Source organism: Homalodisca vitripennis, chromosome 4 (assembly GCF_021130785.1).
Source record: "Homalodisca vitripennis isolate AUS2020 chromosome 4, UT_GWSS_2.1, whole genome shotgun sequence".
Taxonomy (NCBI): Eukaryota; Metazoa; Arthropoda; class Insecta; order Hemiptera; family Cicadellidae; genus Homalodisca; species Homalodisca vitripennis.
Genome location: NC_060210.1, coordinates 40662727 through 40690504, shown reverse-complemented (window position 1 = coordinate 40690504; position 27778 = coordinate 40662727). Strand labels below are relative to the sequence as shown.

General features: G+C 30.7%; 1 protein-coding gene and 1 long non-coding RNA gene across 3 annotated transcripts in view; one reads left to right on the top strand and one right to left on the bottom strand.

The window, feature by feature from the left end:
- The window catches only part of LOC124359187 (ankyrin-3-like), a 303715-nt gene extending 291571 nt beyond the window's left edge, over positions 1-12144 (top strand). For both annotated transcript variants that reach the window (XM_046811726.1, XM_046811725.1), the window contains 4 exons: positions 2426-2443; positions 3053-3277; positions 4947-5107; positions 6657-12144. In XM_046811726.1, coding sequence (XP_046667682.1) covers positions 2426-2443; positions 3053-3277; positions 4947-5107; positions 6657-6964 — 712 coding nt within the window. In that variant the 3' untranslated portion in view covers positions 6965-12144. The remainder of the gene's footprint in view (positions 1-2425; positions 2444-3052; positions 3278-4946; positions 5108-6656) is intronic.
- On the bottom strand, positions 61-9510 carry LOC124359189. Its single transcript, XR_006922125.1, has 4 exons — positions 9371-9510; positions 6606-6904; positions 4949-5093; positions 61-404 (listed from the first exon to the last, which is right to left on the bottom strand). It is a non-coding gene; the product is annotated as an uncharacterized LOC124359189 (long non-coding RNA).
- Positions 12145-27778: the final 15634 nt, after the last annotated feature.

The window sequence follows — 27778 nt, the reverse complement described above, 5'->3', positions numbered from 1 at the left end:
AAGTCAGCATTAGTCAATGTAATAGTGGTGCACGTCAGGTGTATGAAGCAGAACTTAACCTTAAGAATTTTGATTTTAATAATTTAATTCTATTACATCTGGCTTGATGTATATTTGGGTCATCATCGTAAAGTGAGTCATAATTTTTAATTTGTTTTCTTGTAATGTTTAGATTACATGCAGTTTTACAACCATGAACAGATTAGTTTTACAACCCCTATCAGTAGAATCTCACTCCAAGCGCGTTTCAGAACACATTTTTGTGCAGCCGTTTGTGCCAATGAAAACAGTGAGCATGATGATGGCAGGTCTCGGAAATGGCTGAAGTTGGCAGCCATCATTCATTCTCTGGGTCGACTGCCAACACCACCAATAGTGTGGCATGTTGAGTCTGCATTCTTGGGCTGTTACATTAGAAACTGTTCTAAGTACATCAAAAATTTGGTTTCTTATCAGCAAAAATAATTAAGTTAATTCATTATACACTATTGTCTGTGTCATGCAGTCTCAGGTAATTCTTATTTCTGGGTAATCTGAAGAAATAATGGAAAAGAACAATTAGCTGGCTAATCATTGAATTGACAATATATTAAGTTCAGTCCTGTTGATATGAATGAGAATGATACTGTATGCATTATACTCTAGTTGCATAAAATGTAATCTTTTCAGCTTTACAATATAAAAGTAACTTAACATTAAAAAAGTAACAATCTAAAATCTTTAGTGGTGTTATTTTTATATTTTTTTCAGTAGATTGTGTGTGATTTTGGTTTTGTATTTAGCACATGCTTCATCCATTACCCTTCCATAACAATCTGACATTACTATTGTATAGGTCTTTTAATAGATTTTTCTTCTTTCAAGACTCAGCAATACAATTTAAAAACAATGTATGTTTCTTTTAATTTTGGTATGACAGTAAAATTTTATTAAAAACATTTTTAAATGCTTTTTAAAACAATTTAAATGCTAATAAATAATTGAATAATATTATTTTTTTAACTTACACATGAGAATAAGTAATATGGATTTCTCTTTACTAATTATAAAAACTTAACTAGCAAGACTTTGGCACTCTTTTTCATCTTTGCTAGTATCGGTTCAAACTTTTCAGTTTTAAGTTGATTGAAAAATTTAATTTTCATTGTTCTTATATATTATTTTTAGTTACATCTGTTTGTTTCATCATCACAGCTAAATGTATTCCATGTTGTTCTATTTACAACATTTATTCTTGTCATGTACTTTTTCCTTGCATATAGTGTTATTACAGTTTGTTACATAACATTTGTAAAATACTGATTATTGAAATGAAAGAATAAGAAACTATACATGTTTACCATCTTCTGTGATGGTCTTATAACCCCATTTATAAGCAGTAGACACTCTCAAACTTTTAACACAACAAGGTGCATATCCTATTGTTTTTATTTTCTATATACTCAACAAGACCATTTTATCATATCTGTTCTCTAAATTCATTTTCAGTTCCAACAAAAATGTACAGGATAGACAAAGGGGATGTTATTTATTGCTATTATTCTCCAACCATATAAAACAAATAGTTTACTGTAACTGTCTGCAAACAGTGGAATTGTTTTTCACTACAAACGTTTAGAATCCTGTCAAGTGTGCTTGTTTATGTCAGTAAAAGATCTATTGCTGTGAGTAATATTGATGGTTTGTTATATAGGTGTGGAAAGGTTCATTCTAATTTTACTTTTTTTATTGTTTAGTTATAAAGTTTATTAATATAGTTTTGTGTAGTAAACATTGATAAATTATGAGAATTTGTGTCGTAGTTAGAACGATTTTATAATTTATTTTGCTTATCTAGTGTACATTATTTGGAATTATTACTGTTTCAATAATAATTTCATAAATTGTTTTTAAATACAAGTTAAAGTTTAAAATATACCTATTGGTCCTAGCTTTGCCTCTTAAATTTATATTTTGTTTATCTGTTTGATAATAAATATATTTTATAATGACATAAAGATATAATTAAGCAATATGTTAATCTATAAATATTGCTATACATATTTTTAAATATCAGTTAAATATTTTCCCAAATCTGAAAACAAAACTGAATATTTCAGATAGAGCATTTAAATTATAATCTTTAATGTTTCTTTATTCAACTGAACTTTAATACTGGTAATGCATAGGGTTTTTTTTTATTTATTACTTATAAAATCTCAAAATTTGGCTCATCACGTATCCCTGGGCTAATTTCTTGTCTTACGAAACAAGCTGCTATTATTTTAAGGATATTGACTTATTTTACCCTCCTGTTTTCCACTGAGAAACAATGCTTGTGTTTAAATATTTATCGTAACAGTAATCTTGGTTGTACTAACATATTTAATTTTAAATAAACAATGTTATTCAATGGCGTATTTGTTTTATGCTTTCTTGGAAATAGAAAACTCCAATGGAGAAAGTAAGTGTCAAAAATTTATAAGCTTTCAGTTTATTTTTTATTCAAATTACAGTGCACATGAATTGATTTTTTATGAATCTATTGAATTGTTGTATAATTATTTTAAATAAAGATTCATTTAAAAATTACTTGCTCTTTAGAGATACTTTGTGTGAATCAATCTTTATTTAAACATTTATATATAGGCCTACATATTAACCAATCAAATAATGAAGGGAATATGAAAATGAGAATAATTTTAAAAATTTAAATATATTTTATATTTGTTATATATGTGTGTGTGTGTGTAAATCAAATATTTGTCTTTGTTATATTTCTTAACTCTTAAGATTACATTTATATTAACCTAACTGTGTTTTTGGAGACCTAATATAAAAGTAACACATAATTACATGTTTTAAAAGTAAATTCCACTATTTAAATCATAATTTGATTTTGACTTTCAGATTAGTATGCTGATTTGACGTTTGTAAATCCCAAACTCAGATTTCACATTTGTTTAAGATCTAAATGTTTTTGAGCAACAGAAATCAAGAAGCTACAATTATATTATTAGTTTTTACTATAGTATAATATCATTTTTAGTTATTTGTGTAATATTTATTACAGTTTTCTGGTGAGTTTCCTGGTTGACGCACGGGGTGGTGCTATGCGTGGGTGTCGCCATTCTGGGGTACGTGTGATTGTGCCTCCGCGTCGTGCCAGCATGCCCATGCGTGTTACGTGCCGTTACCTCAAACGAGATAAGCTCAGCCATCCCCCACCTCTCATGGAGGGTGAGGCTTTGGCCAGTCGCATTCTGGAGCTGGGGCCTGTTGGCGCCAAGTTCCTTGGGTAAGTTCTCAGTAGTTTTATTATGGTAGGGTTTATCGTGCAAGAGTATATTTAGTCTATTAGACAGGCTAGCAGCTGTTACTTTTTTTACTGTTAGAGAATGATGATAGTTAAATGCTTTATTAGATGTATAAAGACGATCTATCATGTCGACAGAAGAATAGTAATCATTTTAGATTATCATCATTTTATGGTGTAACATGAACTAATTCAGAACTGAATACTTTTAATAATTTACCAGTACATAACATGTAACTTTTATCAACAGTCTTTTTATGAAAACAAGAGCTATATGATATGCAAGAAATAGTGGGGTAAAGGACACCCCAACGTTTGTATCAACATGTCCAAAACTGTTATTCCAACATTTGTTGCATTTAGAATTTGTTCAAATTCATTAGTGCAAAATGCTGTAAAATGTGAAAATCACACAGTGTTTAAATTTTTACTTGTAATGAAATCTTACAATAAAAACATGTCATTGCTGTTGCACTTTATGTATAAATTCCATTAACTATTAGCATTCTTAATGATCAATATAAGGTACTGTGGAGTTTTGGTGGACATAATATGAATTATCATTTGGACAATGTATTCCCAGTAGCATTTTTGGATTATCGCTGAGCTGTGCTTGTCAGCTCAAGAAGATACATCTGTTACTGACAATAAAAAAAGAGAAAGTAATCTACAGGGATCTATTTTAGTATTATGAATGGAATATATTTTATAAACCCTCATGAGATTCAAATAGTGGTTTACAGTAATGTGGTTCTACTATAAATAGAATATAGTATTTATAGGGTATTAAGTCTAAATTCAAACATTTATAAATCACAAATCAGTTAATCACCCTATCACGGTTTATCTATAAGTCACATGTACAAATACATGTTATTATAGCAAGGTCAACCTTAGGCAAGTACCACCAACATGGCTGCACTAATCCCCGCAGCAAGAAAGTATTTAAGTTTGCAAATAAATAAAAAAATTAAATTAACTGCTACGAACATCATTCTAGTTTAATATTGTTGTCAGTCAATATACCAGCATGGCCAGTATACAGTTATTATTAGTCTTATATAAATTATTGTTTAGCCTTTCGTGTTTACTCTCATTGTCTAACATTCTATACTACATTCCGGCTGAAATTAGGCCCCGCACTAAAGGTTTTGCACTAGACCCTGTACCAGTTAATACTAGCATTTTATCATAGGAAAGTGTACTTTAGAGTTGTGTAACAAATGTAAACATATTCAAAAATACACTTAAGTTTATATACATTTAAAATGTTTTCTTCTTTTCACAAACATTTCATGTAAACATACACTAATGAATAACTGTGTTATTTTTCATACAGGCAATAATGACAATACATAGTTTAACAAATGTACTGATATAGACACAGAGAGTTGATCTAACTTTGAGATTTGTCATTTGTTCTACATTGTACATTAAATTAATTACCAAAAATGAAACAGTTTTGAGCAAAGACTTTTGATTCTTATCTCAACAACTTTGTAACTTTCTTTGCCCATGAACTTACAATTTGACATTTAATTCTCATTTAAAATCTTATTCAGTAGATTTTTTATGACAAATCAAATATAGTTTTTCAAGTTTTTAATATTGTGATGAGATCACCACTTAAAATAAGTTGGTTTGTTCACAGACCTGTGATGATTGAAGTGCCTCATTTCGGTTCCCTGCGTGGGAAAGAGCGAGAGATCGTCATCTTACGCTCGGACAATGGTGAGACTTGGCGGGAACATACGGTAGACTGCAGTGAAGAGGCAGTACAGGACGTGCTGAGTCACAGCTTCGACAAAGAAGGTGAGTCAAGAAGTTGGCAAGTGTAAAATATTAATGTTCAGAAATGTTCAAAATTTTAGATTTTTCGGGTGGGTAATGAGGTTGGTAGCACTGTAGACTTTTTCTTTGATGATCTCAGTGTTGTGAGGAATGCTGTTTGGACATTTAGATTTCAGGCCTTTCAGCATAATGCAGTTTAATGTATTCTCCTACCTCTCAACTCGTCTGCTGCAAAAATTTCTACAGTACATGAACTATTTTGCTGCAGTATCATTGTTATATTCTTTGTTCTCATTCACGTTAATGTTATCTTTTTATAATATTGGTTATTGTTGGTTTCTTTCAGATACTTAATTTAATTTTTGTTACATTTATATTTACATACTTGTTTTTTAATTGTTTTTGGCTCTGGTAATTTTTGTTGTCAAAATAGTATTACCGTGAGAAAGAAATTGAATAAAAAAATTACAAATGACAATATTAAATTGAAAGTATTGATTACTAAACTATAAGTCTAAGTGTAAGTCTGTGACTTTCAACAGTGAGACTATTTCATTGGGTGTGTCCAAATGTAATATTTACATCAAGAGCTAAGTTTTCTGACGTGTTTGTTTTTCATTAAAGGCAGTTTTTAACCCTTTAACCGCCACACCTGAGATATGCCGTGCACCTGTACTTTTGTGAGCAAACGCTACACCCGAGTATACTCGTTTTTATATTATCAGCGGTTTTATTTTTGTGTATCTGCTGTTATTTTATGTTACTTGGTGTTCTATTATGTTAGAAATGTCTAGGAGATAGTCCAGTTGGTGGTGCAATATTGTGGACATTACTCAAGCTACTTGGACGCCACATGCTTTTTATCATACACGAGTTCAGGAATGGTTACAATGATATTTTATGAGGTGTTCTTTCTGAAGTTTATTCATAGATAGGTGTGTGATAGTGGTAATATGTTGTAATTATTTGACAAACTGACATTTATTAAGACGTTTGTAAACATTGTCAATTGTTTACTCTATTCATTAAACTTTAAATAACTTGTTTGTGTTATGTCAAAAACTCTTAAAAATGGAGAATAATACTCGGTGCTGGGGGAGGGTCTTAGTATGTAACTAAACCCGGTGCTCGGATGTTGCTGCGGATCCAGGAATGCAGCAGTTAAAGGGTCTAGAGAGAATCTGTTATGAGGGGAATTGGTTTAAGCCCATTCACTAAATATTTGACATTCCTGGAATCAGAACTTTGACCTCCTGATTAATTCATAATGCTCAAATATTTTTTTTAAGTTCTGATATTGATTTAAAATGTAAAAATGCCCAATTATTTACTTAATCTTTTTTTACTAATCCTAATAATTCCTCTGGTTTTCCAGCTGATTCTAATTAGCCCTAGATTGTAAAATTTGTCAAAAAAATAATCACAGTAAGGGAAAACATGTTCAGTTACTTTTATTGCCTTTGGCATGCTATTTATTCTCTCTTAAGAAGATTAAGGAGTACTCTGTGGAACCTATTACCTTGTAAAATATTCCAAGTAGCTTTGTCAACAGTTGGTTTGATGTCAACAGATCTGGCCCAGCTGGATGAGAATGCTCGCACCACACGTATTCTAACTACCGACTTCCCGCACTACTTCGCAGTGGTAACTCGAGTACGCCAGGAGGTCCATGCCATCGGCCCTGAGGGAGGCATGGTCTCTTCCAGCGTCGTACCCCAAGTCCAGGCTGTCTTCCCTCAGGGAGCTCTCACCAAGAAGATCAAGGTTGGATTGCAGGTAAATCTCTTCAAACCGAGGAAGAATGCTACTCCAGCTTCACTAAAAAAGATCACTGTTAACCATGTGCCAAAGAAGAAAAGGTTTTCACTTGTCTGGTAAGTTAGAAATTATATCTAAGCTGTGTTTCCTCCTGTTGTTTCCCAAATCCTCTCCAGCATACACCAGTTAGATTTTGGACCTCAGGAATAGAATCAAAGTTATAAAAGGTCAAAGTTTCAATAAGATAAGGTTTTCATTCCAAAATTGCATTTAATTACTCCATTGAAATTCTTATTTCATAAATAACCCTTATTTGTTTAAGTAGTATTAATAAGCTTGTACCTTTAGTGTAGAAATTATATAACTAAATAGCTAATTTAAATTCCTTAATAGTCTCTATAAACATTTGAACTTATGTCTGCATTAAATTTGTTTGAAATGTATAATATTACTTAAACTTAAACATAAATGTTACATAACCGTTAAAATGTAATAAAATGGGTTTCATGGATCAAAACATAACATTACAGAAATACTTTTGATATTCTGATTTGTATAATATAATGAGTAGTAACTGAAACTACTTTCCAATATCATACATTCATTGTAAACATTACCTAAATATCATTTATAAATTCCATTTCATTTGCAACAAAATGTGTACCATTTAATGGTATGGATTATTTGTTTCTAGTTCAGTTCATTTTATGCTGACCATCACTTTCTAGACACAGTTTAGAATGTATGATGGATCAAGTTGTTAATTCGTCATCCCACCATTTTCATCAATAAAGTTTATTTCTGTTTTCTTAACATATATTTGAACAGCTTTACTATTTGTTGCTTACTGAAAAACTACTAAAACTAAAATCTTACAATTCTAAGATGAACTTCCAGTGATTTTAGTAAAGTAGCTCAAGGTAGAGCGATTGGTAATGCAGCCAATAGGTTTGGGTTCGATTCCCAACTTTACGTAAATAGTGAAAGTACATCTTCTCTAGATTTTGATTTAGTACCCATGTATTTGATAACTTATCAGTATTGAAAGACATTAAATGCTTTCAAAACAGGTATGAGCACACTCACAGTATAATAGCACAGACTATAACAGCTTTTCTTTCAAAAATCTTTTTAAAGAATAATTTCTCCGTTTATCATTAGTGATTTTCGTAAATAGCGCAGTTTAATGTGTTCAAATTTTACTTACTACAGAAGTAATTAGTATCTTTTTTGGTCATTTTTAAAATATTGCTTTTTCTTTAGATGAAAGTTTACCAATTATCCTCCCCTAAGAATTTAAAATAAAGTATACCTGAGACAGAAGTCCTTTCTTATCCTTAGTCTTATTCAGCAGAGCTCTAGATCCTCCCCTCCCCCTCACCCTTTGTGCTTGCATGCGCTTGCTGTACAGTTATAGCCAGTACCTCAATACTCAGCCATTGTAGTGTTAGACTCACACTAAGTTTAATTAATGACTGCTAGTTACCATACCTGTTTTATATATAAATAATATAAATATTCAGGCTATATGAACCTTCAGTGGTCGAAAGGTTGTACAGCCATCTGTAAATGTGTCTTGGACCATAGTTGTGACCCTGTCTCTTTAAATTACTAATTCTAAGATTATATGCATCGTATTCATATTATAATTATGAATAGACCATCAATGAACCCTAGATCTGGCAATTAAAACAGTCCCTATTGTCAATATTGCTCTTTATTTACTTTAAAGAAAGAGTTGTGGTTCAAATTATTTAAAATTTATAATATTGAAAATATAAACAGAAAAACAGGGCCATTAAGGTAGTATATCTGAACAGACCGTTACGGGTGTGCTGTAGTTACATGCTCGGCGCTGGCCTCCCATACTCATAGGACATTTCATTTATACACCTTTCGATCGCTAAGGATTCAAGCTGAAATGTTTCTTCAATGTGTGATAACAGTCAAACACATTTGTGATAACCTAAGTTATTGTACTTTCTAAAATTAGAATGCAATTTTGACAAAAATGTTAAAAACCTGTACGTTTGTTTTAATAAATACATTCTGTAGTGATTAATAGTGCTCATGTGTTACATATTTAGAACGTCTAAAATACGTCTGGATAGTATTCATAAAGTATTAGATAACCATTGTTCCGTGACCCACAAGTGGGTCTCTCAGTTAGTATAAAATGGCCCATTACCCACCAGTGGGTCATACCGTTGTAAACACGTTAAATATTCTGAACTAATTTATTAGTCTATATTTTAGAACCAACTAATTAAAAAAATTCAAATAAACTTTCATTATTTAATGTCTTTACATTTTAATAATTTTTTTAACATTTAAAAAGTTAAGTAAGTTTGTAGGTGATTCAAATGCAGCTTTCTGAAAGTTTCATATTAGGAATTTTTGTGTTTAAGAAAGATTTTCTGTATGGAATTGTTAGTTTATCAATTTAAAGCTAATACGGCTACAACATATTTTATTTTGTGTATAAGGTTAAAATTCATTTCATCAATCCACTAATAATGTACTTACCACTTCAGAATAAAAATGGGACTGTTATACAAAATCAGACTGAGTGCCAGAAAGGACACTACATTTTTACACTTATCTTACTAAAATATGTTGCTAAAGAACTGCTATTAGTCAAGCAAATTCTAGCAGGCTATCTACACAACATAGTAAGACAGGATGGCCAAGAAGTTTCCCTGGGCACAGGTATATTAGACTTGGCTGGGTAGCCTTGAACCCCACTCCTGACCTATGACAAGGATGGTGCAATTGTATAAGAGCCGCTAGTTCTAGAGGTATATATCTGCCACGCTGCGTCTTTTGTTGCGTAACATGGTCCAGTTGAAAAGTTAGCTACCATAAATATTTACATATAAAAACTAAATTACTTCTCATTTAAATTTTCTGTAATACTTTCTAGAAATAAATCCATTAAATAACCAAGTAATGACTAGTCACCAGTCCGTATATCGATGTCTTGTCCCAAGCTAAAGACATACACTGAGGAAACATTTCAGTCAAACTTCTTATGAAAGTTTTTGATTAGGCTATATTATTCAGTTGATAGTTTATATTAGTACATAGTAAATAACAGCCATCAACATGATCCTGTATTATTGTAAAGGTTCTGCCTGTTATTAAAAAGACTATTCTGGTGTCGTAGTGTATCAAGAAACACTGCCAAATATTTGAATAAACACTTTGATAGTAAATCTTACAGTTAGGAACAAAGAATAACTTCACAAAAATTGTTTGATCCCAATACTGTTTATTAATTTAGATAAAATGGTATGTATATATTATACAGTGTATATAACATTTAAAAGTCCAGAATGCAATACATTCAAGAAAGTAAAAGACTAAGTTATTAAAAAATGTAAATTTGTTCAGCCTGAGTTATAATCATGTTATGTTGTAACTAATAATTCAACAAAAGGTTTATGAGAATAGTAATATTATATTGATACACTAATTATTTCTTGTGTTACTTACAACAATTTACTTTGTTAGAATATTTATGATGTAGGCTATACTCAGAATTTTGACTTGAATTGATGTAATAATCTTAAAGTGTACAGTAACATGTCTGTAACTGTTATTCTGGGATACAATCTCCACTGCCACTCTATTGATGTGTCCCAACTTTATTTAATTATAAAATACCAACATGTGATACCCTTTATTCCATTGGTTCTAAATAAATGATACTGATAAAATATAAAATGTTTTAAACATTTGGAACAGAGTTCTTAACTTTAGTATACTACAGTACTATTAAGCTTTATTTATTACGTTGTACAGAATAGTGTATCACAATATTAAAACTTGCTACAAAATATTGTTTAAAAATTCTGCAACTATGAAAAAACTAAAATAATTTTTTAACTACCTTGTTATGTTTTCATGAAATAATTTGTGGAATATATCAAAAAAGTAAACTTTTTACATGTTGATTGCATTTTGTTGAAGAATAATCACTGATTTAAAATTTTAATTTTGATAATGATATTGTTTCAGTACACAATAGTTTATTATAAAACAATACTAATTATATTTCAGTATTTCTTGATTAATACGTAATATATACACTTATAATAAATATAATATAATATATTCATTTTACATTGTTATGCATGAAAATTGTTAAAGGGAGTGTGTATAAATTGATAATATGGAAATTGTAATGAAATGGTGTATTAGTAATATTTATTACAAAACATTTTTTCATAAAATATCCCTTAAAGTTATTTTATTTCCATTTTTTGATTGTTTTAAATATGTATAATGTAAAAATAAATTAAATTTCAAAGTAAGGATTTTACCTTTGGTATTCATACTAATTTGCTTTTTGCTTTGCTTAATTTGTTATTATCACAATATTAAAATTATTAGAAATTCTTTTTTGATTTTATAATAAACCATTATTATATATTTTCTCTTATTATAAAATCTATAGTACAAATGTGTTATACTATCTTCAATCATTAGTTGGCAGATTTTCCATTCTTATAAAAAATACGATAACTTATATGTTTTGTGTAAGGATATCTTTGGTATTTATTTGTACTCATTTCTTTACCAGTGTGAATTGTAAAGTTTCATTTTTATATGAATTAATGGTTAATTGGTATTTGTAAAATACTAACAATGTACTACAGCAAAACCAAAGAAGCCAAAAACGTTCTAGTCCAATGTCTATGTGCCAAACTGTATTATTATAAAAATAGCATTATATATCCTAGAGTAGAGTAAGAAACAAATACAAATTATACAATTTAAGTGTTGTATAGTAGTATTTTGTATAAACTTAATGAAAAATCATCATTGAGTGAATAGTTCTAGTCAAAATTGCTTATTTTTGCAATTTATTTTAAATGTAGTAACATATTGTTAGTATGCTGTGAAAGCTACACCAGCTTTTTCTTGTGTTGGGAGTTTATTTGTTGCATGATGTAAAAACTTAAATCTAGTCATATTATAAAATTTACTTTTAAAAGTTTGAGTGTTGTGTAAACTAGGAGAAAATTGAAAAACCGATGTAACTTTTATACTTGTATAAAAATATTGTTTTCTCCTTCAAAAGTATCAGTTCCACAAAGGAAACTTATTCAGTCTGCCTCTTTCTCTTCAAAAATTAAACATCTTTCCAACATCAAATTGAATAATGTTGATGTCTGATAGTGAAAATATTTTTTTATGTAAAATAGATAGCCTGCTCCTAGCACCGACACTAACACTGGTTAAGGAAGCACTACTCAATGTAAACAAAGTTGCCCAATAAATTTAGTTGAACCAAACGTCCAAGAGTATTATTTATGCTCTGTTTTCTTTCAGCTCTTGAGCAATCTAGTCAACTCAAGAAAACTATTCCACATGTACCGCCTCCTTTCACAAGCATTCACACATTAAAATCTGTATTGTTACAGTTTATCAGTCTGAAGTGTATAAATAAAAAGTTTGACAATTTTCTCATAAAACGAGTAGTAGAGAATATACTGTTTTAGATAACATTAATATTTAACACCCTATGAGCTTTGTGTGGTCAAGTTCCACAAAATATTAACATCTATAACAATGAATTAACTATAATGAAGGCCATTTAAAAGCCTCTTCAGAATTTTTAACTTAAATTTATTGGTTTGATGAAAGTAAAATTCTCAACTGATGTGAATTGTGAATGAAATGGTTCTAGATGCTCAAGGGCTGGATAAAATAAGACAGACAACTTTGGTCTTGTATTGTGTTCTAACAACACAGCGCAAAATCAAAATGTTGTGGGAAACAGTAGAAAAGCAAAGTTCGAAATTTACGATGTAATGGAACTGAAATTTATTGGGCACATCACGCTCAATGCCTGCTCCTACTCACTATGCCTCAGTTCGTTTATTTCTTTGCTTGTGAATGGTTGCTGTTTTCGAGCTCTGCTTTTTGTGCTGTTTTCCTGCACTTCCTATCCTGCATCCTCCCACGCTTTACTAACTCTTTCATTGCTTATGATAATGAATGCTAGCGCTCAGTTGACACTGGTGACTGAAGAGTGAGTTTTTTGGGAGGAAGAGATGAAGAAGCTGCACTCATCTTACACATCAGAAGTGGTATGTCAGAGCCTAGTCTAACAGTTTTATTACTTTGCTTGGTTGAAGAAATGAAATTGTGCTATGAATTGAACATCATTTCAATGTTCAATTCATGAACATTGAACTGAACATTGAATACTATTATAAAAATCTGAATCAATGTGGATATCTTTAGGACTATCTGGACATCAATGTGGACTATCTACTGACATGGATAATATTTCAATTATTCCTCATGAAAAGTTTACAAGCATATGCTGGAGTCAACAAATTTTAGGAAAATATTATAGCCAAGATTATTAAAAATAAATAATTCAACGTCACTGGTTGTGAAATTGGAAAAGAACATATTCTAGACGACTCCCAACATTGTTTACTACCTAGTGTAATGCATATTCTTGGTTAATACATTAATGCTTTGATATTCTTAGCTGTTCAGTTCAACTTGTAGTAACTGCTCTAAAACTCTGTCAGTGCCTCATGCAGTAGAGTAGGTACATAAAAGTTCTAGTACCGGTATTAAAAGTAAAACAATAACAAAATTGTATTGAGAGAATGGTTTAGGTAATGTATTCACAGTTACAGGTAGGTTTAAAAGAGTTTCTTTTTCAATTCAACATTTTGTATACAATGAATGGCATGAAAGAAGTTTGTTGAGCATTAGCCGATGGCGCATTGGTGTAGTTGTTATTTTTAACATCTGGTGAATACTATCAAAACCTAAATAAAACTCCAGTTAATTCACACAATGCCTACACCTTACCAGACTCAAATGCCCAGTGTTTAACTCTGGCCTAGTTTATGTGGGCATATTGAAAATACATTGCAACCAGTGTGTTGTGCGTGTTATATTTTAAACCTGTTAATGGTAAGTTCCAAATACTTAATCATTCAACTAACGTCATACTAATTCCCATAATTTACTTGGAAGTATAGTAAAGTTAAATCTACTGTAAAATATTGTTTTACTGTACTAAGATTTTTAGAATTGAACGTCTACTATTTAAAGTTTTAAAGCCCTGCCATTGTCTAGTTTACTAGTTTGAAACACTAATAAATGCTATCTTAAATTAAGAGCATCAAATGCAATACTATTCACTGTTAAGATTAAGTTCAATGACTATTAGAAAGTAGATGGTGTTGTTTTGAACTCATTATTAGTATACACATTTTTTGCTGTAGGAAACATAAGCTAATTTTTTGTAAAAGTCTTAATGGTCTATTTTGATGAACATCTTATTTTTGATGACTCTTGTATAAAATGTATTCAGTAATTCAGGTTTGCAGTGCACTGTAGTCCAATTTTATATTATGTCAATGTAAATTCTATGGAACTGGCTAGTGGCTTTATTTTATAAGACAAGTTATACTGTGTGAACATGAGTTCTGGTGAATGAAAGAGTTACAAGTCCCAGTAGCCTCAAATAAACATGTATTCATCAGCTGTTAAATTTGACAATCACGTACTATTTCCAATGGATTTCAATCGTGCTGTAAAATTTAACAATGTCCTAAATGTCATATACCGACCACAGGTCATTTATTTTAGATGGCCTTTCAATGTTAAAGCTAAAAAGTATAATGAAGGATCCAAGTAAAGTAGCGAGTTTTGAGATATTCAATATTTAAAGTTTTAGCTAAATCCATAATCATGATCTTGCATAGAAAATATGTTTCGTTCAAAAGTGTTTAGGTTAGGTATAAGTTTTAATATACGACTAAGATAAACTTTTAAAATGCAATAAAATCCTTGTTATGTCTATAATTATATTACAAAACAAATAATAATTTTTGGCTCTTTATTTCTTCAAAGATAAGCACCGATTTTTCAACAAGCACAAATAAAGAGCCAACCAACAACATAGACTAGATTTGGGGCAATATAGTACCAAGCATCACAACACTTTTTCATGTTTTTTTTATTAAATGAAAGTGTAAATAGTATTAAATGGTTTAAATCTCAAATCCCACTATCTTTGTGGTTTATTTGCGTTTTAAACATTTCATTTTATGTTAACAAAACTTGGTAAACATTTATTGCTTATGAAGTACTAATTCTATAGGTTAATAGGTTAGCGTAAAAGTAATTCCAAGCTACTTTACCCAACTCAACATTTGGTTGAAAATACGTAAATTCGATTGATTGCTCTTCTGGTAGAAAATCAGAATCAACATCCAAGTTATCATTGGGTAGAAAGGGATTATAACAATCTCAGACATACTAACTTGCTCAACACAGTGAAGTTGTTTTGGAAACTGATCAATGATGCTTGGAGTTTATGACTTTTTTCATAAAGGCAGTTCAGTTTAACTAAAAATGATGGTTGACATTATCTTTCCCTGATCCCTTCATGATAATTATTGACTGATTCAAGAAGATTTTTCTTACATACCCCATCTGTCATAGATCTCTTTTATGTTGCTCAAAGACCCAATCTATCAAACAAAATGCCATTAGAGGAAACCCTCTCCATTATCCTCCCTCATGTGCACATTCAGTTTCTTCACTTAACTCAAAGCCGGTGTATGTTGAATTTCTAAAAAATAATCCTTTTGCCCTTTCATAATTTAAGCAGCATTTTTTACCCAACATGATTAAAATTCAATCTTTTTCAGCTTTTCAATGCATAATGTCCCTTTGTGACTTTTTTGTGTATATTGAATGATAAAAACAAGTTCAAGCCATTTATTTTATTAATGTTTTATTCTCAACAAAAACCATAATTTATTTTGTAAAAAACTAAAGCATTTGATATTTGCCTAATTCACCTTGGTGCTAAAGATAAAAACCAGTTAGTTTGATCATATACTCTATTAATTTCTACATACTAAATTTGTAACAAAACCATATTAATATATTAGTAATAATATTTACCAATTCTTTTAAGCAAGAATTCTTACTGTCATTAATATAAATTTTTGAGTTTTAATAGTTCAAAGCTAGTTATTTAATGTAATAAGTACAAGATAATATGTCTACTTTCCCAGCACAAAACAATGATTTGAAAAGAAACAATCTAAGCTACTTTCAATTCTTACTTCCATGAGTTACCAGTACATATTTCATGGATGGTTTTGATAAGTAAAATTTTGTCACCTCATATTCTAGGTTTAGTCATGTGGTGTTTTTCCAGCACTGACAAAAAATCCAAACTTGGTAAAAGTACTCAGTTACATGAGACAAAGGCTTTAGAGTAATTTTATTACAAATCTGCCTATTGCAATCTCATGACGGAATATCTGGAAGATGGTTTGCTTTTTCACCAATCACGACCACAGAACCCATAAGTTCTATAATTTATTCAAATTAATGTTGATAGAGAAGTTGTACTTACACATGGTTTGAATAGATTTATCAGCCAGCATCAACCGATACGTTTAAAGACAGCAGTTGTTCACATTTGTTCAAATCTTTAATTTGACTAATTCTCAAGGTAGATGTAAAACCTTGAGTGTTACCACAACAATTTTCTCTTAATTTATTACTTCTATAGAAGTTTTATTGTAAATCATGTTTTTGAAGACTTCTGGGTTGTTTTTGTTCTTAACTTCTCAAAAATTTTAATGGCTAGTGAGAGAATTAGTGGCTTGTTGGCGTGAGTGTGAATCTTATAAAATGTAAAATTTGTATATGTATGATATGGATAGGAGTTTTTTTTGGGTTGAACTTGTAAGGTTAAAATGTCTTTTTTGTAAAACCAAATGGGGTTTAGTTACAACCTCATGGCTTAGTAATGCCACAACAGTTTCTTCCATATTTATAAAACTAAATTGTAATAATTTAAGCTCATAAATCAAATAAAAGATTTAATCTGTTTGAACATATTTTACTAATATTATCTGTTCAATTAAAAAATAATCATGTTAATTAAATTCTAAATTCTCATATACTGAGACAATACCAATTTACGGAAGCAAAATTAGGTTTAGCACATCTAACATGATTAAGGTAGAAGTAATAATCATCTCAGTTTGCTTTGTCAACTCAGATAATTGACTGACTGCAGGGAAGCTTAACAGTAAACATACAGTGTAAAATTTAAAACTGTGTCTGTATGTCTGTAAACACTATTTCATATTTGATTTTCTTTAAATTTGGTAGAACACTTTCTCTTGTGAATCAAAATTTAGAAGATTAAATTCATTATTCAGCCAAATTGGAATCAAGCAATAGCCTTCCTGATCAAAATAATGAACGATTTATCATACGAGTATAATAGATCTTGATAGGGGAGTTATCTTGTTAAAATTATACATGATTCTCTAAACCCAAGATCAAGGCCCAATTTCAATCAAGTATGACCAGAGGAGGAGAAGTCCTTGTATGAAAGTTGTAAATCAAGTGACTGATCTGCATCTATTATTTTAGAACAATTATCCAAATATGGTATGAATACTTTATTGTTTGTTTTAAACAGCAATGATAAAATACACTTTTGGTGCCAAGGGGCCAATCCCAAAGTGAAAATAATTACCTATTCTGGTAGCTTTTTTAGGAAAACGTCATCTACAAAACTTGACACTGATTTCATGGTACAAAACTTGACACTGATTTCATGGGTTGATCTGAAAATCAAGGCCCAATTTCAATCAAATATGGTCAAAGGAGGCTAAGACCTAGGACGGAAGTGGTGAATGAACAAACTGGTTTAAATTTCTTATTATTGAAATCTACAACATAGATTTGGCATATACATTATACTGTTTATTTCTTCATCCAGGTTTGATAATAAACATATTTAGAGCCAAACAGCAAAGCCGCAAAGTGAAATAATTTTGAATTACACTTTTTCAGAGCTTTATGAAAACTTTACAAAACTTGACTAAGGGATATCATAGATGGATTCCAAGATTAAGACCAGATTTCAATCATCTATGACTAGAAAGGGCCCTATGCTGGACAACTGGCTGAACATAATAAAGCCCAAATGGCAAATTAAGTGATTGCACTGACCTCTAATCCTTCAACTAAACTTTTAAAGAGGCAAAATAAAATCCAGAGTTTAAGCTTTTATTTGAAGCTCAGTCGTGGCTAGAATAAAATTTTTATTTAAAACCTGATGGCAAAAACATGCTTCTAAAATTCTTAATCTTCACGTGTGTGACACTTTGTGATACTTCTCACTGTTACTTGACAAAATTACCTCAGATTCAAAGGTTGTGTTAATTTTCATAATCTTTCCTTGTAGCTAAAACACAAAACTCATTAATAAATTTATAATTAGACACTTTATAGAAAGCTTATTTTACTATCATGTAGAATAAGCATTGTCAGCATAATAAACATATAAATTATACTAAAAAACTTCATCACAGTTATTAATTTTCACAGATTAAAAAGCAAAACCTCAGGACCATATCCATCAATCCAAATCGATCCATCAATCTAAATTTACCTCCATTAAGCTGGAGAACTTTGATTAAGTTTGGTTTGAAGCATTTTATGAATCTATTACCTTTAAATGTATAAATTTTGGTACTCCTTAAAATGAAAGAATGTAATAAATGGGGTTTAGTCTCTTCAACAATAATATAATGGCAATTAGGCCATTTCCTATGCTACTATAATGTGAAAATGTAATAAATATGCACAATGTTAAAATGGACGATTAATATTTTTACATTTTTTATACACAATGGTGAAGTATTTAAAATACAAATACTTATCAATTATTTTTAAAGCCATATTTAAATCAAGAAGTAATGAAACATGCAAAGTGCCCAGCTACATTATAAACAGCAATAACCCTACTTGTTGCTTTTACCTTTTGAATTTCTGTAAAATATCAAACTAAATTTAGCTATTTATATTATGTATCCAAAAAAAGTTAAAACATTTGTCACACTTGTCAAACTATTTTGAAGTACTTAAAAAAATACTTTAGTCCAATGTAAAGGAACCAGAATACCAGTATGTTGTGATTTCAATATATAATTGATGCACTCAAAAACTGAAGACTTAACTTTGTTTTTAAATCTGCTCAGGTCATTGGACCTTTTATACTCTTATTTTACACCAAGGGTCAAGTTTTTTATTCACAATACATTGGTTAATTTCTCTCAAACGTTTTATCAAACTATATCATTATTTGAACATTTTGCAGACCATTACCCACTAGTTATGTAAAGTGTGTTTTGTAATCCTGAACAATCTTGCCAAATCAAACACACTAAAAATAAGTTTATACAAAACACGGCCTGAGGATACAATTCAGATATTTATTAAATACTCAACAAATTATAAATGTAAAATTGTTGTTTGTTGTTGAATTTGAGGCTGGAGCAATTGGGATTCAATCTCCGTTTGACAATAATTTTAAACAATATGGAATTTTTGGAAAATTTTCAAAATCACCCAGTTTTTAAGAAAGGAGATACAAAACTGGGTCAGGTTCCGTTATTTCACCCCATGTTTTTAAATCGCTACTATAGCCACGGAATTGATTGTTTTAACTATTTATGATCATAGATGAGTAGGAGGTACTAAACTAGATAGACACTGTTTGTTTTCCTTGACATCTTATCTTATCAGCATCAGGCATGCCCAGACTGTTCTTGTTATCAAAATGAGACGAGTGCCTCCGGCCATCAGCGAGTGCCTCCGGCCATCAGCGCGGGCTTGATGTCAATAAAAGAAAAACATCCCTCGAGAGATAGTACCTATCAGTAAAATATAAAATTCTAGAGGGGCTGATCAGAAATATAAGTTGAAATGATTAGTTCACCTCAAACAATCAATTCCGTGGCTATAGTAGCGATTTAAAAACATGGGGTGAAATAACGGAACTTGACCCAAAACTGCACTAAAATTATTGACCCATCTAGATTGTTCAAAACCAAAAAACAAAATTTTGCAAACAAAATTGAAACTATTATTAAATTACTATTTTTAAACCAATAATTTAATTATCTTTATACCTGGTCACTTTACATGTAATACAATGATGGATGTAGTGAATAATCTCCCCTTTAAACTTTGGATAGTAAAGAATCACTTGCTTTATCTCAATTTGATTTGAACAAAGCTTTTCATAATGTTCCTTACAATAATATACTTAGAAAACTGTGTTTCTATGGCATATCTAAACATTCTATAATAATTAAACTACAAACAATACATAGCTGTTAGAGGTAGTCAGCATTAAATGAAGTCTTATTTAGTGTCCCTCAAGGCTTAGTTCTTGGCTCGTTTCTCTTCATTGTGTTGATGTATGCCTTACCTACATATGCTGATGACTCAACTTTATATAATAGTAACAAAAGTATCTGATTTACACACTCCTCAAATAAACTTTTACATAACATGGAAAAAACCAAAAGTATAGTACTTACTTTAGCTCATGATACCATCCATGAATTTGTAAAGTTGTTTGGATTTTTTATTTATACAAAATTAAGTTGGAAGGATCAAAACAGTAATGTATGTAAACAATTTCTAAGTGAACTTTTTACTTTGAAAATTAGGAGATTTGGCCTCAATTGCTTATCAAAGAATTGCCTACTTTATTCTATTTCAATCTCATGCAGTATACTAATCCTAGGGTACATTCCACAACAGTTTCACAATTCCTGCTGAATCAGCAGAATAATTTTTCATAGTGAGCAGGAACACTGTAGACCACGATTCTTGCAGTAATCAGTTTATACATATTTTACTATATACAAAAACTAATATAAACTCATTCTTTACCAGGCAGGATAGTAATACATTCTCACAACACCATAGATAAAACCAAGCTTTATATTTCACAATATCACCCAGCAAAACTAGGGACTTCTTTCAAAATAAATATCTCAAAAGGAATTCTAAAAAATTCTAAAATTCATAGATTGTAAAATTAATTTATTTTAATTAAGTGATACATTCACTTTTTGTTTTATAGGACATGTTGTGATCTGCATACATACAGACAAAATGTGACATTCCTATCTAAATAGACATTTTGAAGAGAAATAAAAGTCAAGCTGCTGAATTTCTACCATGCTGTTCAAATCTAGTGGTGTTTGCCTTGTTAAAAGGATTGCCAACATTTTGTTGCTCTCTTTACAAAATAACGTATATCACCTTCCAGTGTTTCATAACTTGTGTGATTTTAAAGAACTTAAGTATTTTATGGACTGAAATTACTCATAACTGGTTGGAATGACTTAGGCAAGGATTGGATCATCTGCTGTGATGGAATTTAATATTTCACCTTTGGTCTCTGATTAGCTTACACTTTAGAGATTTATTTTAACAAGTCCTTCCAGCCGAGCAAGGCCTTCAAATATTGTTGGCCACCACATTATTTTTTTAAGGAGAAACCAATGCTCTTTCTAGCCTTATTTTGGATGTCCTCATGGACCAATGACCTCTCGCATTTTATCAAACAGAATAATTGGGACACTCAACACAGTACAAGATTTTTGGTATTCAAAATTCAAACATCTTAGACCGCTTGGCCATCAGCTCTCAAATGACGAAAGCTATACACACTCTGAGGGCAATCTCTAACACACAAATTTAAGCTATCAATATAAACAGGGTGAAATGGTATTAATTATTTATGAAACATTACTTATGTGTTATTGTTGTAGTTTTATTTTTGAGAACAAAGGTATGCACTATACTACTTTAAGGTACGCAATGCCTTGTGAACATGATAATTACTATATTAAATCAAACAAAATTTGGTACAAGTATAAGTAAGTGTGTGTTGTATAAGTGAGATAACCAGCCTAATCAATGAAAATGTTTAAGATGACTGTGATTAGCATTTGGAAAAATTCGTATCTTGGTTTATTCACAAAATAGGTCTAAGGTAAAATTATTATCTAACTTTAAGCAGTTTAAAGTGACTTTTATTACCTTAAGGTTTCAAATATACACATTTTTGAAAGGTAATAGTTTTATCTCTGTACAAGCAATACAGAGTTAAGTACAACAGTTTTGGCTCCTACAAGGATTTGATATATCTTAAGACTCTTCGTTAAAGTTTGTTTTCAAAGCTTGAAGAGAAAAAGATGTTTCCAACATTTGCCTTCATTCAGTAATACAAGAAATCAGTTATACTATGTTTCAAGAGTTGCTATATGATCTGTATCTCAGGTGGATAACTAGCCTGACATGTTTACTAAAATCTAGGTTAAAATAAACACATCATAACAAAGCTACTACATAGATATAAAGTAACAAGTTGGTGGGCTTCAAAATTTTTTAAAATACTGTAATATTATCATGTAGTTTATGGTATTATTTGTTTATTTTAACCTAGATTATAGTTATATGTTAGGTTAGTTTTCCACCTGGGAAGAGATCAAATTGGAGATCTTGAAGTACAGTGTTAATGATTACTTCTATCACTGAACAATGGCAAATTTCCAGAACAAATATGTTCTCTTCATCCCTTAAGAATCCAAAACAGAGGCAATATAAAGATTAGAAGTATATAATAACATAGCAGGAAATGAGGGAATACAATCACAATTAATTACCATTGTGATGTCTGACTCAAACCAAACTCGGTATGAAGAATGTAAGCACTTTTTAATATTTAAATAAGCTTGTTAGCCAGTTTATTTTTAAAAAGTATACAGGATGGTGGTCATTTGCAATTTTGCTAAATTTTTGGCTTGGCTAATACACAACATGGACTGATCTGGGAGTGATTTACATCATACAACATTTTTCATCTAAGTCATGATCTTTAAACAGAGCATTAAAAAATATAAAAATAAATTACTCTTGTGCTCATAGCTTCTGTGCATTTAGATAATATCAAGTTCAAGTCGGTGGGCTTCCAATTTGGTTAAAAATACTGTGATATTATCATGTTAGCGATTACAGATTTGTTGTAGTAACAACTTAGTACAAATTAATTTTTCAAAATATATTTCTAGATGATAGTACCCACATGTGAAATCTACTCTTCTTCAGATTATAAAAAGGGATACTTTACCATTGGTTTGTTGTTTGCTCAGTACAAGATCATTCTCCGTGCCTGGGTTTATTAAATTGTCTGAGATTTATTTCTGTGGCCATTGGCTTTGTGTAGTAAGATTAGTGGTTATCCTGATTCTCTTAAAATAATTAAGTTAATTTGAAGTGTGGCTGCTACTTTGGTGTGTAACTGCTGATCAATCCTGACAGCCTGCCTACCTGGGTATTGATGATGATCTTGAAGTCACCTTAAACCATTGATTCTAGTTTAAGCAAATTGAACACATATCTAGGGTGAGATAAACTTGTCCTTCAACACAAGCCTCCTATTAAAATAGCTATATCACAATTTACTATACTCTTATGGTACCTTGAAATACAATGGGGCTTTGGGCTCACAAACAAAGCACTTCTTCGCACTTGACATATTCCAAGCTCTCCTTTCAACTTTATTAGATCAGTTCCTACTTGATCTTGTCACCTCATTTTCGGTCCCTCTTGATCATTTGCACTTTTGTTCTCCTTCCACTATTCTTCTTAAAACTGTCTATTTGTTGCTCAATAAATGTCAATACACGGCAGCCATCGCAACTTCCACCTATTTTACTTATAAGTTATCTACTTTTTTTGGTAACTAAATTAGTTGCTTATAAATATTTCAGGACTGTGATCTCTGTAACCTCATTCTCCTTCCTCTTGAACATCACCAAAACCATTGTATTTTTTGAGATAGCAACTCTTGCCTCTATGTTAGAGCCAATATTCTAATCTTCACAATAACATAGTTTGTATAACTAATTTATACAATGTCAACATGTTGACTGAAACAATAGAGTACTCAAGATCACTCAGTATAGAGCCGCAGTTAAGGTATTAAATATTATCATTCACAACTTACTTTAATTAATTATACTTTAAGTAATTCTATAATTTTCCACTTGCTTCTCTTATATGCTATTATTCTGATCTATATTTTGAACTCAATGTTATTACGTGTGAAAATAATATTGCACATTGATATAGTATATTTTTTTGGAATCTTGTATTTTAAGTAAACAGTATAGATTGATTTTTACAGGTATTTAACATATCATCTGGTTTCAAGTTAACTGGATCATCAATAATAATCAGGAGTTTGCAGTTTACTATTCTTATTTCTATGATGTCACTTATAACTTTAGCACGTCCATGACTTGATAGAAATCTGCCTGTTGCAAACATTCTTATCAAGTAGTTTCCAGGAGATTCTTGTATTTTTATCAACCATGAAAACAACAACACCATAATCCAAAAGTGTATATACATAAATATAATGAATGTGTTTATGAAATATATTTGGACTTATAGTGAGAACTTATGAAAATGATCACTGCCATAATTTCTGATTGATTCGAACTAAACTTAGTGCAAGGATAGTATGTATACTCTCCAGGATTGGTTTATTATCCAGTATCAAACAGATTTCAAGATAATAGCCATCAAATTTGTGAAAAATTTTTATCTTGACTATTTCACAATATAGACAAAAAATTATACAGCTTTTAGTAATTTAAGCAATTTCAAGTAACTTCCTTACTTAGAGTTTTCATAGCCTAAGGATGATTACATTTTCAAACTACATGTTTACTAAAATTAATAGCAGTGACAAAGCCGAAATTTAAAGATAGTGGCCACTCTAGTTTTGGAAAAGGAATGGTTATATCAGTAGTTAGGCATTCTAGAGCAAATTGAAAATGTGTATAAAATGTGTATTTACAGCAATGTTTTTCTTAAATGTTTGTTGATACGTCATGAGACTGAAGATAACAGCCATGCAAGTTTATATTATTACAAATACAATTCCTAACTGATTGTGAACAAATCAAGTTCATAGTGTTAGAAACCACTTCATGTGTTTATAACGATTTTAATACTGTTAGGTTTCAAGATAATGGGGATTCTAAATTTTTTAATGTTTTAAAGAATTTCTTAACATGCCAATCATTAGTCAACATACTATCAGTGTTTTCAAAATCATCTTTCAAAACTAATATTGTGTCTTTAATTTAGATTTTGAGATAACAGCAACATATGAAATCTATCTTTTTTACTGTAATAGAATATTTAGTAGCATATACCTATGCTACTGAAATGTGATGGTTAATTTTTTTCTAACATGTCTTTGGCAAATGTCTAGTAGTAAACCTGTTTTCCTTTCAAATTATCCAGAAACTGTTAGGAATGTTGGACTAAGTACAGACTAAAAATTTAAGAGCATTAATTAGGAGTGATCGATGAACCAATCTTTAAAACTTATCAATTTAAACTAACAGGAATACTTCAATAAAGTAAACATGTTGTATATGAAAAGCAATGAAAAATACTACCTATTTAATTTAAGCTTCTGATTTGAAATAGAGTACCTTATTGGAATATATATAGTTGCCTGCGGCTTCACATGCAATTTCCTGTTGAAAAACAGTACACTATATTCACGTATTCTTTTTCTATCACATTCTAAACATTCCTGAGATAATTGATAGGTGTTCCTTCGTGAGCCTCTTGGGCACATTATGAAGGTATGTACCATATTTTCTGCCTCTATCTTTTGTGGTTTTTGCTAGGTGTTGATAAGTTATTCAGTGCAATTAATTTATATGGATCAATCTCAATGAACTGATTAGAATATAAAGAATCAAATTCGGTCTGTTAAAATTAATTTTCTGTCTACGATATTTCCAGTATTATTGTGGAGTTTGCCTTGTACTCCAATGAAGAAAATGTATCAACAAAAACCAATTTCGATCATAAAGCGTCTTCTTTCGGCTCTTTCCATTTACCTTAGATTTAACCAAATTCGATTACCTTATGTGCAAACATTCACGGCTTTGTACAATGAGGTGGTTTTTATAGCAGCGTTTAATATTATTTTAACGTATAATGTCTTGTATGCAATCTGCATTACACTACTGATCAAGCACTTTACAATAATAATTTTCTAAATTTTAAATGTAAACTAATGTTTCTGCCTCTTTGATGAACTTCAGCTAAAAGTATTAACAGCTGTTAAGTATCAGTTCACTTTGTATTATGTGTCATAGCGCAGTCTGCCGTATCGAAGGTAAAACATTCCAAAATCAACAACAGTTTATAAATAAAATATTGATTAAATAAACAATTTAAATTGGACCGAATTGTAATTCTAAACCATTCTCGAATTCCATTGAAAACACACACAAAATTTAATCAAAATCATTCCATTCGTTTAGGGGGAGTTCAGTCACATGCACACGAACACAATAAATATATTTATATAAAGATATATATATATATATATATTTATATATATGTCAAATATGGTAGTGTCCTCTCTTTGGGTTTTACCACACGTGCTTCAAAGCTGTCATCATCCATGGTGATTACAGCATTGATCTATTCTGAGTGTATCATGAAGCAAGTAGCTGGTACTCCAAAAACCCTCATACTACCTTCTTTTGATGGTGGAGAACAGATATTGAAAATTACTTGAGGGAGATATGGAGTACTAGCATTTCAAAATTTATTGAATGGTTTTGAACTTAATGAGAATCTGATAGCCACTGTAATAACCGTGGTTGTAAATCCTACTTCCCTTAAGAAATTTAAGGTTCAATTGTTTGCGTTCTAATCAATTTCCTCCAAAAAAGAATGTGCAGAATGTGAATTAAAAGAAGGCATTATTTGGATGTTAAGTATATTTGCAGTGCAGTGTTCTGGAATGACAGGATAATCAGAATGGATCGGCCACCTCTTTTTGAGGACTTTATGGGGTAGATGAAACTGGGTGAGATGGTACACCCTCATGTTTAGGCTTGTAAAAACTCTCTACTGTAGAGAGTCCACCTACTCCAATTTTTTCTAGTAAACTAGACCTCTCAACTAACACTTTTATCCCAATATCTCAAGATTAGCTGTTGCGCCACTCCTGGATATTCATTGGATTGCCCAGATTTAAGTGACACATTGATGTTTGTTGTAGCCAGTATAAGTTCTACTGGCAGGTATCAACCAGCCAGAAGTAAACCCTCTCGGGGAGCTCTGCCATGAATCAAAAACTTGTATGATACAGAGTTGCCTGTGAACTCATGCTAATCACACTAAATGCCATAATGCTGTATGCAAAAGTAGATGAGGCTTTAGATGATGGTTAGATTATGTCACAGGAGCAATTGTTAGATACCGAAGGATGCAACATCCTGTAAAATATGATCTTTAAAAGAGGTGATGTGTATTGTTGACAGTCGGTAGTAAATGGAATTACTGTGTTGCGTGCTGTGTTATGGGCCAAGTATTAATATAACAAATCACTGTGGCTAAATCTGTCTTAGAAGCACAATGTTTGAGAAGTTAATGAGGTGTAAGAATGTGCTCATGAGCATGTGATCAAACCAGGTTTAGGTAAGTGGTCTTTACTTGACCACTCAGGTTAAGTAATAACCAACTGAAATCACTCGCTCAGTTTTGATGTGGATAACCTCCTTAGTAAAACTAATAAAATTTAATACTTTTTTCATTAGTTATAACACTAAATAATACAAAGTTATAAAATGTTTAAATGCAATATAGTTTCACACTGAATAAGTTTGATATGAGAAACTTTTAAAATGTGATCAACATTAACAATCAAGAAATTATCGTTACATTTTGTACGGTTTTTATCTTGTAAATTTGTATCTTATCTTTGAGAATAAAGTTGAGCTAATGACCTAAGTATTTGCTCATCTAGTCAATTATATTATTGACAATTATATATTATCTAGCTATTATCAAAGCGTCTGCCAAGTTAGACTCCATAATTTTGAATCCTTCCGAATTTTTCCAAATATGTGCATATAGAGGAAATGTTTTCAACAGGGTCTGGTCAAGAAATATCCACCTTGGTAAATCCCTCATTTGTGTTGAAAGTTGCTTGTACAT